At 52.4% G+C, this 12,851-nt stretch overlaps 1 protein-coding gene across 1 annotated transcript; it reads right to left on the bottom strand.

Annotated features, from left to right (window-relative positions):
• Positions 1-225: 225 nt before the first annotated feature.
• Positions 226-12,220, bottom strand: SNAP47 (synaptosome associated protein 47). Its single transcript, XM_082296930.1, has 5 exons — positions 12,205-12,220; positions 7,865-8,417; positions 5,347-5,831; positions 2,240-2,364; positions 226-1,062 (listed from the first exon to the last, which is right to left on the bottom strand). The coding sequence occupies exons 2-5, from the start codon at positions 8,356-8,358 to the stop codon at positions 916-918; spliced, it is 1,251 nt and encodes a 416-aa protein (XP_082153056.1). The 5' UTR covers positions 8,359-8,417; positions 12,205-12,220; the 3' UTR covers positions 226-915.
• Positions 12,221-12,851: the final 631 nt, after the last annotated feature.

Here is a 12,851-nt window from a genome sequence, read left to right as displayed (position 1 = left end):
GGGATCCAGGACCCAACCGTGATCCACGATCCAAACATCCAAGATCCAGCCATCATCCAAGATCCAGCCATCATCCAAGATCCAGCCATCATCCAAGATCCAAACCTCATCCAAGGTTCAAATGTGAACCACGATCCAAACATCCAAGACCCAACCATCATCCAAGGTCCAACCTCATCCAACATCCAAATGCCCAAGATCCAACCATCATCCAAGATCCAAACTTCATCCAAGGTCCAAACCTCATCCAAGGTCCAAACCTCATCCAAGGTCCAAATGTGATCCAGGATCCAAATATCCAAGACCCAACCATCACCCAAGGTCCAACCTCATTGAAGATCCAAACCCCATCCAAGATCCCAACATCCAAGATCCAAACACCACCCAAGACCCAACCATCATCCAACATTCAACCCACATCCAAGATCCAACCATCCAAGATCCAAACCTCATCCAAGATCCACACATCTGTGATCCAACCATCGTCCAAGACCCAACCACCACCCAAGATCCAACCATTATCCAAGATCCACACATCCAAGGTCCAACCATCCAAGATCCAAACCTCATCCAATGTCCAACCATCCAAGATCCAAACTTCATCCAAGATCCAAACCTCATCCAAGATCCAGCCATCATCCAAGATCCAGCCATCATCCAAGATCCAAACTTCATCCAAGATCCAAACTTCATCCAAGATCCAAACTTCATCCAAGATCCAACCATCACCCAAGGTCCAGCCATCACCCAAGGTCCAGGAACGGCTTCAAACCCCTCAGGAACTCGACGCCAGCAGCGCCGTTTTCCAAACATCGTCCCAAACACCTCCCAAAGCGTCTCTGGAAAAACCAATCCCGAAAATCCTGGCTCCCCCGTCCTCCCGCTCTTGCCCGCGCTCCTGTTCCCGCCGGGATGTTACGTCAGCTTCCTCATCCTGCGGTTCTGCCGCTCGATGTTGAGCGTGGCGCGATCCACGGAGCTGCTGATGGAATCCAGGGCCTCGTCCTGCCGCTCCAGCTCCGCTTCCGTCTCCAGGGCCAGGCCCTTGAGCTTCTTCAGGATCTGCCGGAAGGAAACGCGGAGAGCTCGCAGCGAGGGGTTGGGAGCAAAGGGATAATTCACGGTTTTAAATCCCGGAATCCCTGGAATGGGTTGGGTTGGAAGGGATCTTAAGGATCATCCCATGGGCAGGGACACCTCCCACTGTCCCAGGTGGATCCAAGTCCATCCAGCCTGGCTTTGGGCACTGCCAGGGATCCAGGGGCAGCCACAGCTGCTCTGGCAATTCCAGCCCAGCCCCTCCCCACCCTCCCAGCCAGCAATTCCCAATTCCCAATCTCCCATCCATCGCTGCCCTCTGGCACTGGGAAGCCATTCCCCGGGTCCTGCCCCTCCAGGCCTTGTCCCCAGTCCCTCTGCAGCAAATTCCATTGAAATCCCATTGAAATCCCACTGGAATCCCTTAAAATCCCATCAAAATCCCACTGAAATCCCAATGAAAATCCCATTGGAATTCCTTGAAATTCCATCGAAATCCCACTCAAATCCCACTGGAATTCTGTGAAATCCCATTAAAATTCCATTGAAGTCGCACCAAAATCCCAGCGGAATCCCACTGGAATTCCTTAAAATCCCATTAAAATCCCACTGGAATCCCACTGGAATTCCTTGGAATCCCACTCAAATCCCACTGGAATCCCACTGGAATTCCTTAAAATCCCATCAAAATCCCACTCAAATCCCACTGGAATCCCAGAAAAAAGTGGAATTTTTCCCTTGAAGTTCTGGGAGAGCAATTCCTCCAAAAGCCGTTCAAGGGAAGCCCCCAGCCAGGATCCCCTGGGATACGGGTTTTGTTTTCCCAGTGGGAATTCCTTCCATGGATCCCACACCGATTTCTTCCATCCAAAATCCCCTCTGGCTGCATTCGGAAAACATTTTGGGGGAATTTTTCCGGAATACGACAGCAAAGGGAAAACGCACGGAAAGCTGCAACGGATGGAATTGTTCCAATTGGGATTTTCCTTCGGTCACATTCCAAAGGATTCAAGGAGGTCGAGAATTCCCTGATTCCTCCCAAAAAATCCCCACCAAATTCCAACCATTCCAGAGAGGGGGTGGAAGAGGAACATTCCAAACGTTCCCATGGCAACGGATTCGCGGGGAATATTTCGGGAAGACGCCGATAAAACGAACGGAATGAAGGCGCTCCTACCCCGAAATTCCTGCCGGATTTTACCTGTCGGAGCTCCTTGGCTTCTTCCCGGGAAACCTCCTGGTGCTGCTGCAGCTGCTCCGTGCCCATCCCTTCCCGGTTTCCCGCCGGAACTCCGGGATTCAGCGCCGCTCCCACAATCCCGCCGGCTGCAAGAGAAATTCCACACTCGGAACGCTTTTCCCTGCTTGGATAACGAGGAAAAATTCCCACCTGGAAGCCAAGAGGGAGGGCTCGGATCAGCTGGAAAAGCTGGGGCTGCTCCTGGATGGACGCCAAGGAAAGCTTGGAGCAAAGTGGGATTGCGGAAGGAATTCCAGCCGTGCCTACGGAATGGGATGAGGTGATCCTTAAGGTTCCTGCCGAGCCAATCCCTCCTGGGATTCTGGGATTCCGGGATTCTGGGATCAAAGCGGTTGAGCTGTGAGGAATGTGGGAGTTGGGGATCCTCGTTTTCCCATGGAACGGGGCTTTTCCAGGAATATCCAAGGGGTGTTTCCCATCATTCCCAAGGGGCGGCATCTTTCCGTGCCTGCTTTTGCCCCCTTTGGAAAACAGGGAGAACACGGAATGAATTCCTTGTTTTCCGCTTTGATGGACGCTGATTTCCAGGGATGATCCCGTAATTGGGTAATTCCAGGGATTTGGACTTTCCAGGGATTATTGAGAGGGGATTTAGGCTTTGGTGCTTCCAGTTAAGCTTTTCCCAGGGAAGGAATGCTCAGGATAGACGGGATTTTGGGAAGGAATTCCCGGCTGGGATTCCGGGATTCTGGGATCAAAGTGGTTGAGCTGTGAGGAATGTGGGAGTTGGGGATCCTCGTTTTCCCATGGAATGGGGCTTTTCCAGGAATAGCCAAGGGGTGTTTCCCATCATTCCTCTCCCGGAAGTGCCTGAGCTGCCAGGAGAGGATTTCTTGGTAAAGGAAACCTTGGGAAAAATGGGATCATTTGGGATGTGGGAATGATGGGAGCAAAGGAGAAGCAGCAACACATTCCCAACCCAAAATCCAGGATTATCCCGGAATTCAGGCTGGGATGGAGCTTAAGGATGATCCCATTCCCACCCCATTCCACGGGCACGGACACTTCCTGCTATCCCAGGGTGATCCAACCTTTCCTTGGACACTTCCCAGGGATCCAGGGGCAGCCGCAGCTGCTCTGGGAATTCCAGCCAAGGAATTCCAGCCAAGTTTTCCCAAGGTTTCCTTTACCAAGAAATCCTCTCCATCAATTGACACAGAAACTTGAGGGTGAAAACAAAGGATCTGGAGAGGTTTGAGGGAAAATCCATCCTTTTCCAGGCATTTCCAGGGATATTTCTCCCAGAAATCCCCGGATCGGTTCCCAATCGGAAAACGGGGAGACGGGAACACAGAACTCCAGGTTTTGGGGTTTTTTCCCCCATCCCGCTTTGAGGAAAACAGGAAAAGAAGGAAAAGAAATGGGAAAAAGTCCGTTTTCCATGGAAAAATCCCCCGAAATTCCCACGCGGTCGGCGAGCGCCACCTTGTGATGGAACGGGAGCGGCGCCAAATGCAAGGAAAACACGAAACCTTGGGATTCGCTTCCCAAGCTTTTCCAAGGTCAACAGGGAAAAGGCAGGAGGGGAAGGAGAGCAAAATCCAGCTGGGGAAGAAGAAAGAAAGTCGGAAAAGCTCTGGAGATTCCCGAAGTTTCCCGGAATTCCCGCAGGAAACGCCTTCCAATCTCCGGGAATCCCAGGAGTTGTCGCGCTGAAATTCCAGCGGCCTAAAAGGAATTCCTTCAAAAAACCCCAAGCGGCTTTTCCAAGCTGGAATTCTCCCCAGTAACGGGATATTCCCGTTCCCGCCGGAATTCCGGGCGGAGGAATGGGGGAATTTGTTGGTTGATCCCGGTTTTTTCCACTCGGTTTTGGCGCCGGATCCATCCTGGATCGGATCCTCGGGCGTCAGAAATGCGGGAAAAAAGAGGATTCGGGGATGGCGGGAGGAAGGAATTCCAAAGGGTTGGAAATTCCCAAAATGGATTCAAAAAGGTCCAAGCCAATCCCGGAATTTTATAGGGATCAACAGCCGGGATCCATATTCTAAAGGCTTCTTGCAAGGATTCCAAAAGTTCCGGAATTCCGACACCTGGAATTCTGTGCTGTCAAAATCCTGGGGGTTTTTTGGGATGGGAAAATTGGGGTTGTCCCAAGGGATTGTGAAAAATATCAGGGAGGGATGTTCGGTATTTCAGGGAATTACAGGGTTAACGGGAATACGGGAATGTGGGATTTGGGATGTGGGATTTGGGGATATGGGATTGGGGATAGGGGGATATGGGGATATTGGGATATTGGGATATTGGGGATATTGGATATTGGGATATGGGGGATATGGGGGATATGGAGATACTGGGGATATGGGGATACTGGGATATTGGGGACATTGGGGATATGGGGGATATGGAGATACTGGGGATATGGGGATACTGGGATATTGGGGACATTGGGGATATGGGGATATTGGGGATATTGGGGATATTGGGACACCGAGATATGGGGATTTGGGGATACTGGGATCTTGGGATATTGGGGATATCGGGGATATTGGGATAGGGGATATGGGGATATTGGGGATACTGGGGATATCGGATGTTGGGATATGGGACACGGGATATTGGGATAGGGGATATCGAACACTGACTGTTCAACATTGGGTATTGGATCTGGGATATTGACCACTGGCTATCGGATATGGGATATTGGATATTGGATATTAAATATTGGATATTGACTATTGGATATCACTTATTAAATACGGGATATTGACTATTGGATACTGGATATCAGATATTGGATATTAAATACTGGACATTGACTACTGGATATCAGATACTAAATATTGTACACTGGATATCAGCTATTGAATATTAGATATTGGATATTGGCTAGTGAACACCGGACACTGGATAATCCCTTCCAGCTGGGAATTGCCACCAGGAAAAGCAGCAGCGCCAAAGGCTCTGAAGCCACCTGGGGGTTGGTTATTCCCAGGATTTATCCTCACCATGGACTCTCTGTAGGGACAGCACGGAGACTTGGAAACATCCCTCGGGAAACACCTGGAAACCTCTGGAGCCCGGAATTCCCTACCACCACCCACCTGCCTGCCAGATGGACGTTCCCAAATCCGCCTGTGGAGACTTCCTGGCTCCGGCAAATCCAAGGGCATCCTCCAAGAACTGCATCTTCCTGCTGAACTGCATCTCCAGGACGGGAATCACCTCCGGCATGCGGGCGGACAGGAGCCGGAAGCAATTGTCGGGCTTCCCGATAAACCTCTGCCGGATGCTGATCTCGTAGGGAGTGTGCACCCGGATATCATCCACATCCCGGGATTCGAAGCGGTGCAGGAGCTGGGAATTGCAGTCCCTGATCTCCAGGCCCGAAGGGAGGAGGGTGAGTTTTCCAGGTTTGGCGTTGGAATCTGTCCGGTGGGTGATAATCACGGGAATGCGCAGCAGGATTCCTTCCTGGGTTTTGGGATCGGGAGCTGCAGGGGTTTCCTTCGCCTTCCATTCCAGCGGCGTTTTCCAGAGTTTGCTGCTGAAGGGCCACCAGGAAGGAGATTCCAGCTCCGTCAGCAGCCTGGAAGAAGGAAAGGAAGGTGAGGAGAGGGAAGAGCATTGGGAAGCTCCGGATATTCCAGCAGCTCCAAGAAAACCCCCGCAGATTCCTTCAACCCAAATCCCGCTGTTATTCCCTCCTCAAACCCATCCCCAGCTTCCCAGGATCCATCCAGTTCAAAACCTCATAATCCAGCGGAAAAACTCCCAGAATCCTGGCTGGGATGTCAGCACTTGGAAGCGGATTGATCCAGGCCCATTCCCGCTGCGGGCTCTGCTCTCCAGGAATCCGGAATTCCAGCAGGAATACCAAAGAGCTTCCCACACCTCAGGCCTGGCTTCCTTCCAATCCAAACAATCCCAACCTTGGAATGGGAAATTCCACCCCTGCAGAGGCTTCTCTCCATACTTCCAGAGGTTTCCTGGACTCAGGCCTTGGAATTTTCCTGGACTATCTCCCTCATTGCTGCAGTTCCCATCACCGAGGCCTGCGTGCATCCCACAATTAATTTGGGAATGCTGATAACGTCACTGGGATTTGATTGCTCCCCAATCCATGAGCTTCTCCGAGGTTTTGCTGTTTCATGGGATCCCGCACGGATTAATCCCAGCCTGCGAGCTCCAGGGATTCCCACGTGTCTGTTCCTCAGCTCCCGCTGCCTTTCCCTCAATATTCCCACTCCTCCCCACCCACCTCCACTTCCAAAGCCTTTTCCTGCTCCTTTTCCTTCCCCCCTCCCACCCTCAGCCTGATGCCAACTTTTCCTTTGCTCCCACACCCAAATTCCCAGGAAGAACTCAAAATTCCAGGTTGAGGCTCCAAAATCCAGCAGGGATTTCCCAGAAGTATCCAGAGTCCAACTCCCCAGCAGTGCTGGTGCAGCTCCCTAAGGAAAACATTCCCTGTTCCCAGGGGCTTTTCCCAAGGAAGGATCATGAGCACAGATCCCTGGATTTAAGCCTCACCGGAAAAAAAACGGGAATGAGAGGGAAGGGGATGGTTTGGGATGGATTCTCCAGGGGTTGTGCTGCTGCTCGGAGCATCCCTCTCCAGGGATAACCAGGAATCATGGAATGGGTTGGGATGGAAGGATCTGAAGGATCATCCCATTCCATGGGCAGGGATCTCCCGCTATTCCAGGCCTTGGGCACTCCCAGGGATCCAGGGGCGGCCCCAGCTTCTCTGGGAATTCCAGCCCAGCTGGGAATTCCTTCCCAAGATCCCATCCAGCCCTACTCCCCTTCAGTTTAAATCCATTCCCTGTTTTCCTGGCACTCCAGGCCTTTGCCCAAATCCCTCTCCCTTTCCAGAGAAGGCAAAAAGATGGAAAACTTCCCCCTTTTTCCCTGGATTCTGGAAATCTTTCTCCTCTGCTTCTCTGGAGCAAAGGGAAAACTTTCCATGAGCAGCACATGGAATGGGATCCATGTGGGAGTGTCCAGTTCTGCTCGGGATGAGAGTTCAGGGCATCGACCCCTGATTTCGGGAGCACTCGGGAGAAACGGAACCGCTTCCGGTGGAAGAGAAATCGGGAAAACGAGGAAAAGTTTTGTGCTGCGGAATTTCCTTCTCAATTAATGGATCGGGAGGGAATTTAGGGATCATCCCATTCCATGGGCAGGGGGAAATTCCATATCCTGGGGTGCTCCCAGCCCCAATGTCCAGCCTGGCCTTGGGCACTGCCAGGGATCCAGGGGCAGCCACAGCTGCTCTGGCAATTCCAGCCCAGCCCCTCCCCACCCTCCCAGCCAGCAATTCCCAAGATCCCACCCCAATCTCCCATTTTCCACTGGGAAGCCATTCCCTGGCTCCTGTCCCTCCAGCCCTTATCCCAAATCCTTCTCCAGCTCTCCTGGAACCCCTGGAAGAATCTCCGAGCTCTCCCTGGATCCTTCCCTTTTCCAGCTGAACATTCCCAACTCCCTCATCCTTTCCTCCCAGCTCCATGCCTCCAATCCAAAATCTTTCACTTCCTAAAAACCTCTGTGGATCTCCCTCGGAAATTCCAGGCCCACCAAAGCATTCCCAGCTCCGGGAACATTCCCATTCCAAACCTGTCAGCCACATCCATGTCCCCCTCGATCTTATGGAGTCCCCTCATGATGTTGTCGAACTGTTCCCCTTGGGAATGCAGCACCTTGGCCGTGTCCTCCAAGCGTTTCTGGGATCCCTCCAACATTCCCGTTAATTCCTTGCCCTTGCTGGATTCCAACGCCGCTCCCGCTCCGGCTTCCGGGCCGGAGAACAGCTGCTCCCTCCAGAAATGCTCCAGGATGTTGAAGACCACATTCCTGTTGGGATGCAGGGAGCTGAACCAGTGCTTGGTGCTCTTCTCCAGGATGGTCAGGGAGCTGAAGATTAAATGAGAAGATTCCTTCTTGATCTCGCTGATCCCAGAAAGGTGGGAATCCACCAGGAGCTCTCCCGTTTTGTCGGCTGTGAATTTGATGGAGCCGGGAGTCAGGGAGAGCTTCCCAGAAATCCATTGCTTGGTGGTGTCCAGGTAGTAGGAGCAAGGCCAGGAATGGATCCGGATGTCCTCGTTCATGGGCTCGCTCTTCCCGGCCTCCGCTCCCAGGGAAATGTTCTCGAATCCAGTGGGAAAGGCTGAAATCCAAGGGAAAAAAGCAGGAATTCTTCATAAAGACACGGTAATTAATGCCAGCCATGCTTGGCTCCGGCTCTTTTCAGCTCCGTATCCAAGGGAATGGGGTTTGGGATTTTTTCCCTCAGGGAGGAAATTTTTCCCTCAGGGTTTTTTCCCTTCCAACTTTTCACCAAGGAAAAAATTCTGAAGGAAAATACAATGCTGGATACTCCCAACACAAAAATTCCTTAAAAAACCAACGATTTCTATTAAAAATAAGTTAAAATAAGCTCCCAACCTGGATTTGTATCCATGGAATTCGCAGGGAACAGTTTTTTCCCTCAGGGAGGAAATTTTTCCCTCAGGGTTTTTTCCCTTCCAACTTTTCACCAAGAAAAAAACTTTAAAGGAAAATACAACTGTGGATGCTCCCAACATGAAAATTCCTTAAAAAACCAAGGATTTCTATTAAAAATAAGTTAAAATAAGCTCCCAACCTGGATTTGTATCCATGGAATTCGCAGGGAACAATTTTTCCCCTCAGGGAGCAAATTTTTCCCTCAGGGTTTTTTCCCTTCCAACTTTTCACCAAGGAAAAAATTCTGAAGGAAAATACAATGCTGAATGCTCCCAACATGAAAATTCCTTCAAAAACCAAGGATTCCTATTTAATTCTGATTTAAAAAAGCTCTTCCTGAGCCTTATCCCAAGTTCCTTACCTGGATTTGTATCCATGCAATTCTCAGGGAACAATTTTTTCCCTCAGTGTTTTTTCCCAACTTCTCCCCAAGGAAAAAAATCCAAAGGAAAACACAACCGAGGCTCTTTCCAAAATGAAAATTCCTTCCAAAAATCCAGGATTTCTATTTAATAAGAAATACAACCAAGCCCTGGCAGGGCAGGGCACGAAGAGCTGTCACTTCCCTGGATTTTTATACCTGGATCAGCTCTCGTGATTCCTGACTCACCTGAGAGCTCCACCCTTTACTCAGCTCTTTCTGTGCCTGAGGGCAAATTTTCCAAGGAAAAATCCAGCTGGGAATTAAAACCCAGCCATTTTTTCCCAATTTATTGTTATTTTTGCCAGCAACAGAGCTGAGGACTCTTTTATTCTCTCTCAGAGAAGAGATTTTCATTTCAAATTAAAACATAAAAGGAGTTTTCCCAAACATAAAAGGGAGTTTTCCCTTTAAGCCACGGCAAAGTCGGAATTCTTGGAAAAGCAGTGGTCAGAAGTATCCTGGATTTCTGGGTTGGAATCACGGAATGGAAAGGATCTCAAGGATCACCCCATGGGCAGGGACACCTTCCACTATCCCAGGCTGAGCCCCATCCCTTCTTTTCAACAATTCCAGGGATTTTCTATCCACAGACTCCCCGGAATATTTATGGAACAAACCATTCCAGCATTCCAAAAAAAAAAAACAAAAACCCCAAACCAACCCCAAGAGACACAAATCAGTCCTTCACTAATCCATGGAAAATCAGCACTGGCAGAAGAATCAAATAAAAACCCCAAATTGCTCCCGATTCCTTGCAAATAGAGCCAGGAATAGGCTCAGAAAGTTGGGAATGTCCCAGTCCTTCAAGCAGGAGACACCTGAGTGATTCCACAAGAAATTCCTTCCATTTTTTTTTTTTTCCCCAAAACGCTCCCTCACAATTTGTTCCCACACCGTTCTTTCCCTACGGGGACTCCCCCATTATCCACGCTCCTTTTTTGAGTAAATAAAGGGAATTTTGGCCCCATCTGCCCCCCAGAATCCCGGAATTCCATCCACAGCAACACCTGGATTAGTAACAGGGAGATGTGGATTTTCCATCCGGCAGCGTCACGGGGATTGCGCAGGAATTCTTCACCTGGAACATCATCCAGTGGCTGCTTCCATAAAAAGGAGCTGATTCACCTTCGGTGACATCACCCAATTAACTGGGAACGTCACTAATTAGTTAACGAGGGAGGAGGAGCTGCCACCATCGCTGGGGGATGTTCCCATCAAAACTGAACTGCCAGGTTTTTCCCATCCCGCAAGATGGTCCAGGGAATGGCCCTTGGGAATGATGTCCAGAACGTGCTGGAGTTTCACAGGCAAGGATTCCATAGGGTGGTTTATTCCCAGAAATAAATCTGGGAAATATTGAGCTCCTGGGAGCTCAATAAAGGAGTTTAGGAATCCCACAAAGCCGCTCTCCTTCTTTTTTAAATTCAGACTCCATTCCAGGAGATTCCAAAATTCACCGTTTCCCAAGACAAAAAGTACTCAGGAGTGACTTCATTCCTTCCTTCTCCAACATCATTCCCAAGCCTCACCTCTGTTTCCTCACCCCAAGCTGGAATTCTCCCTCCCTGGAAGGATTTCCAGCCCTTTTTCTCTCCCTTTTTCCCGTTAGTTTTCCTCCTCCTCACCCCACTCACAACCATCACCTGCTCCACCACAGAATTCCAACGGTTTGGGATGGAAGGGTCCTTAAGGATCATCCCATTCCACGGGCAGGGACACCTCCCACTATCCCAGGGTGATCCAATCCAGCCTTGGATACTCCCAGCGATCCAGGGGCAGCCACAGCTGCTCTGGCAATTCCAGCCCAGCTCCTCCCCACCCTCCCAGCCAGCAATTCCTTCCCAAGATCCCATTGAAATCTCCCCTTTTCCAATGGGAAGCCATTCCCTGGGTCCTGTCCCTCCATCCCTTATCCCAAGCCCCTCTCCCTTTCCTTGAGGACTCCCTTCAGGTGCCGTCAGGATCTTTCTCTAACCCCATAAAATCCCCCATTTTTTCCCAATCCCACCTGGGAAAGCCACAGGACAATCACCCAAACCCCTCCTGTGTCCTTCATTGACAGGCCAGGCTCCTCCAGAACCTTCACCTCTCCCCACAGAATTCCAGAACCACTGAGCTTGGAAAAGCCTTCCAGGATCACCGAGTCCAACCTGTGCCCGATGCCCACCTTGTCCCCAGCCCAGAGCACCAAGTGCCACATCCAGGAATTCCTGGGACACCTCCAGGCACTCCAAACCCCCCTGGGCACTTCCCAAGGCCTGACCACCCTTTCCATGGGGAAATTCCTGCTGCTGTCCACCCTGAGCCTCCCCTGGTCATTCCCTCTCCTCCTGTCCCTGTTCCCTGCGAGCAGAGCCCGACCCCCCCGGCTGCCCCCTCCTGTCAGGGACTTGTGCAGAGCCACAAGGTCCCCCCTGAGCCTCCTTTGCTCCAGGCTGAGCCCCTTTCCCAGCTCCCTCAGGAATTCTCCAGCCCCTCCCCAGCTCCGTTCCCGCCCCCCCACGTCCACACTCCCACACAACTCGGTGTTATCCATGAATTTATTGACGATCCCCCCCATCATTGATAAGGCATTAAACACGGTTGGCCTCAATCCAGAGCCTCGGCAACACCGCCCCTTTCCCTTCCTATCCATAAATTTCCTCTCCAAATCCCTGCTCCGCTTCGGAGCCCAACCCGGGCCCGCTTCCAGCCCACCCAGGCCCCGACCCGGAGCCCAACCCAGCCCCGCTCGGAGCCCGCTCAGCCCCCGGTTCGAGCCCAGCCCAGGCCCCGACACGAACCCCCGCCCCAGCCCCGGGTCGGACCCGCCAGACCCGGGTTCGAAACCCGCCCGGTCCCGGTCCGAGACCACGCCGGCCATGGGTCAGAGCCCCCCATTCCCGGTCCGGAGCCCCCCCCCCCCCCAAGGCCAAATTTGTGACCCTCCAGCCCCATTTCCAACCCCCAAGCTCCACCTCGAGCCCCTCCCGCCCCATTTCGAGCCCCCCCGGTCCGGTCCGAGCCCCCCCGGCCCCGCACGCACCTCCCTTAGCGCGGCACCGGCCCCGCTCCGCGCCTGCGCCCGCCGCGCACTCCCATTGGCTGAGCCCCGCGCCGCTGCGTGCTCCTATTGGCTGAGCCCCGGGCCGCTGCGCTCCGCTTTTCACCTCCCCCCCGGCCCCCGCCCGCCCGACGCAGAGGTTCCGGCGGCGCCCGCCATAACCCTCACCGTCGCCGCCATTCGCGCCGAGGGGCTGCCCCGTGGGAGCCGGCGGTGAGTGTGGGTCCCTCGGGATGCTCCCGGTTCCTGCGAGCACCGGGGGTGCGGGTGGAACGGGAGGGCGATGCAGGGATGGGGTGTGCGACGCCCTGTGGTGTCCGGGTCCGCCCCTCCACACCTGGGAGGTCCGTGAGGGGAGTCCCGTCATGGAGGTCTCTTAATGCGGGTGTTGCCTTGGTGCTCTGTGAGGGGGGAATTCCCTCATGGAGGTCTCTTAATGCGGGTGTTCCCTTGGCGCTCTGTGAGGGGGGAATTCCCTCATGGCTGTCCCTTAATCCCTCTGCGGTGTCCCTGTGTTCCCTTGGAGCTCTTTGAGGGAGGAATTCCCTCATGGAAATCCCTTAATCCGGGTGTTTCTTTGGCGCTCTGTGAGGGCGGAATTCCCTCATGGATGTCACTTAATCCCACTG

This window comes from Coloeus monedula (assembly GCF_965178545.1).
Source record: "Coloeus monedula genome assembly, chromosome: 1".
NCBI classification, from domain to species: Eukaryota; Metazoa; Chordata; class Aves; order Passeriformes; family Corvidae; genus Coloeus; species Coloeus monedula.
Note: the sequence above shows the minus strand (reverse complement) of the source record. Positions and strands in the feature narration are given on the sequence as shown.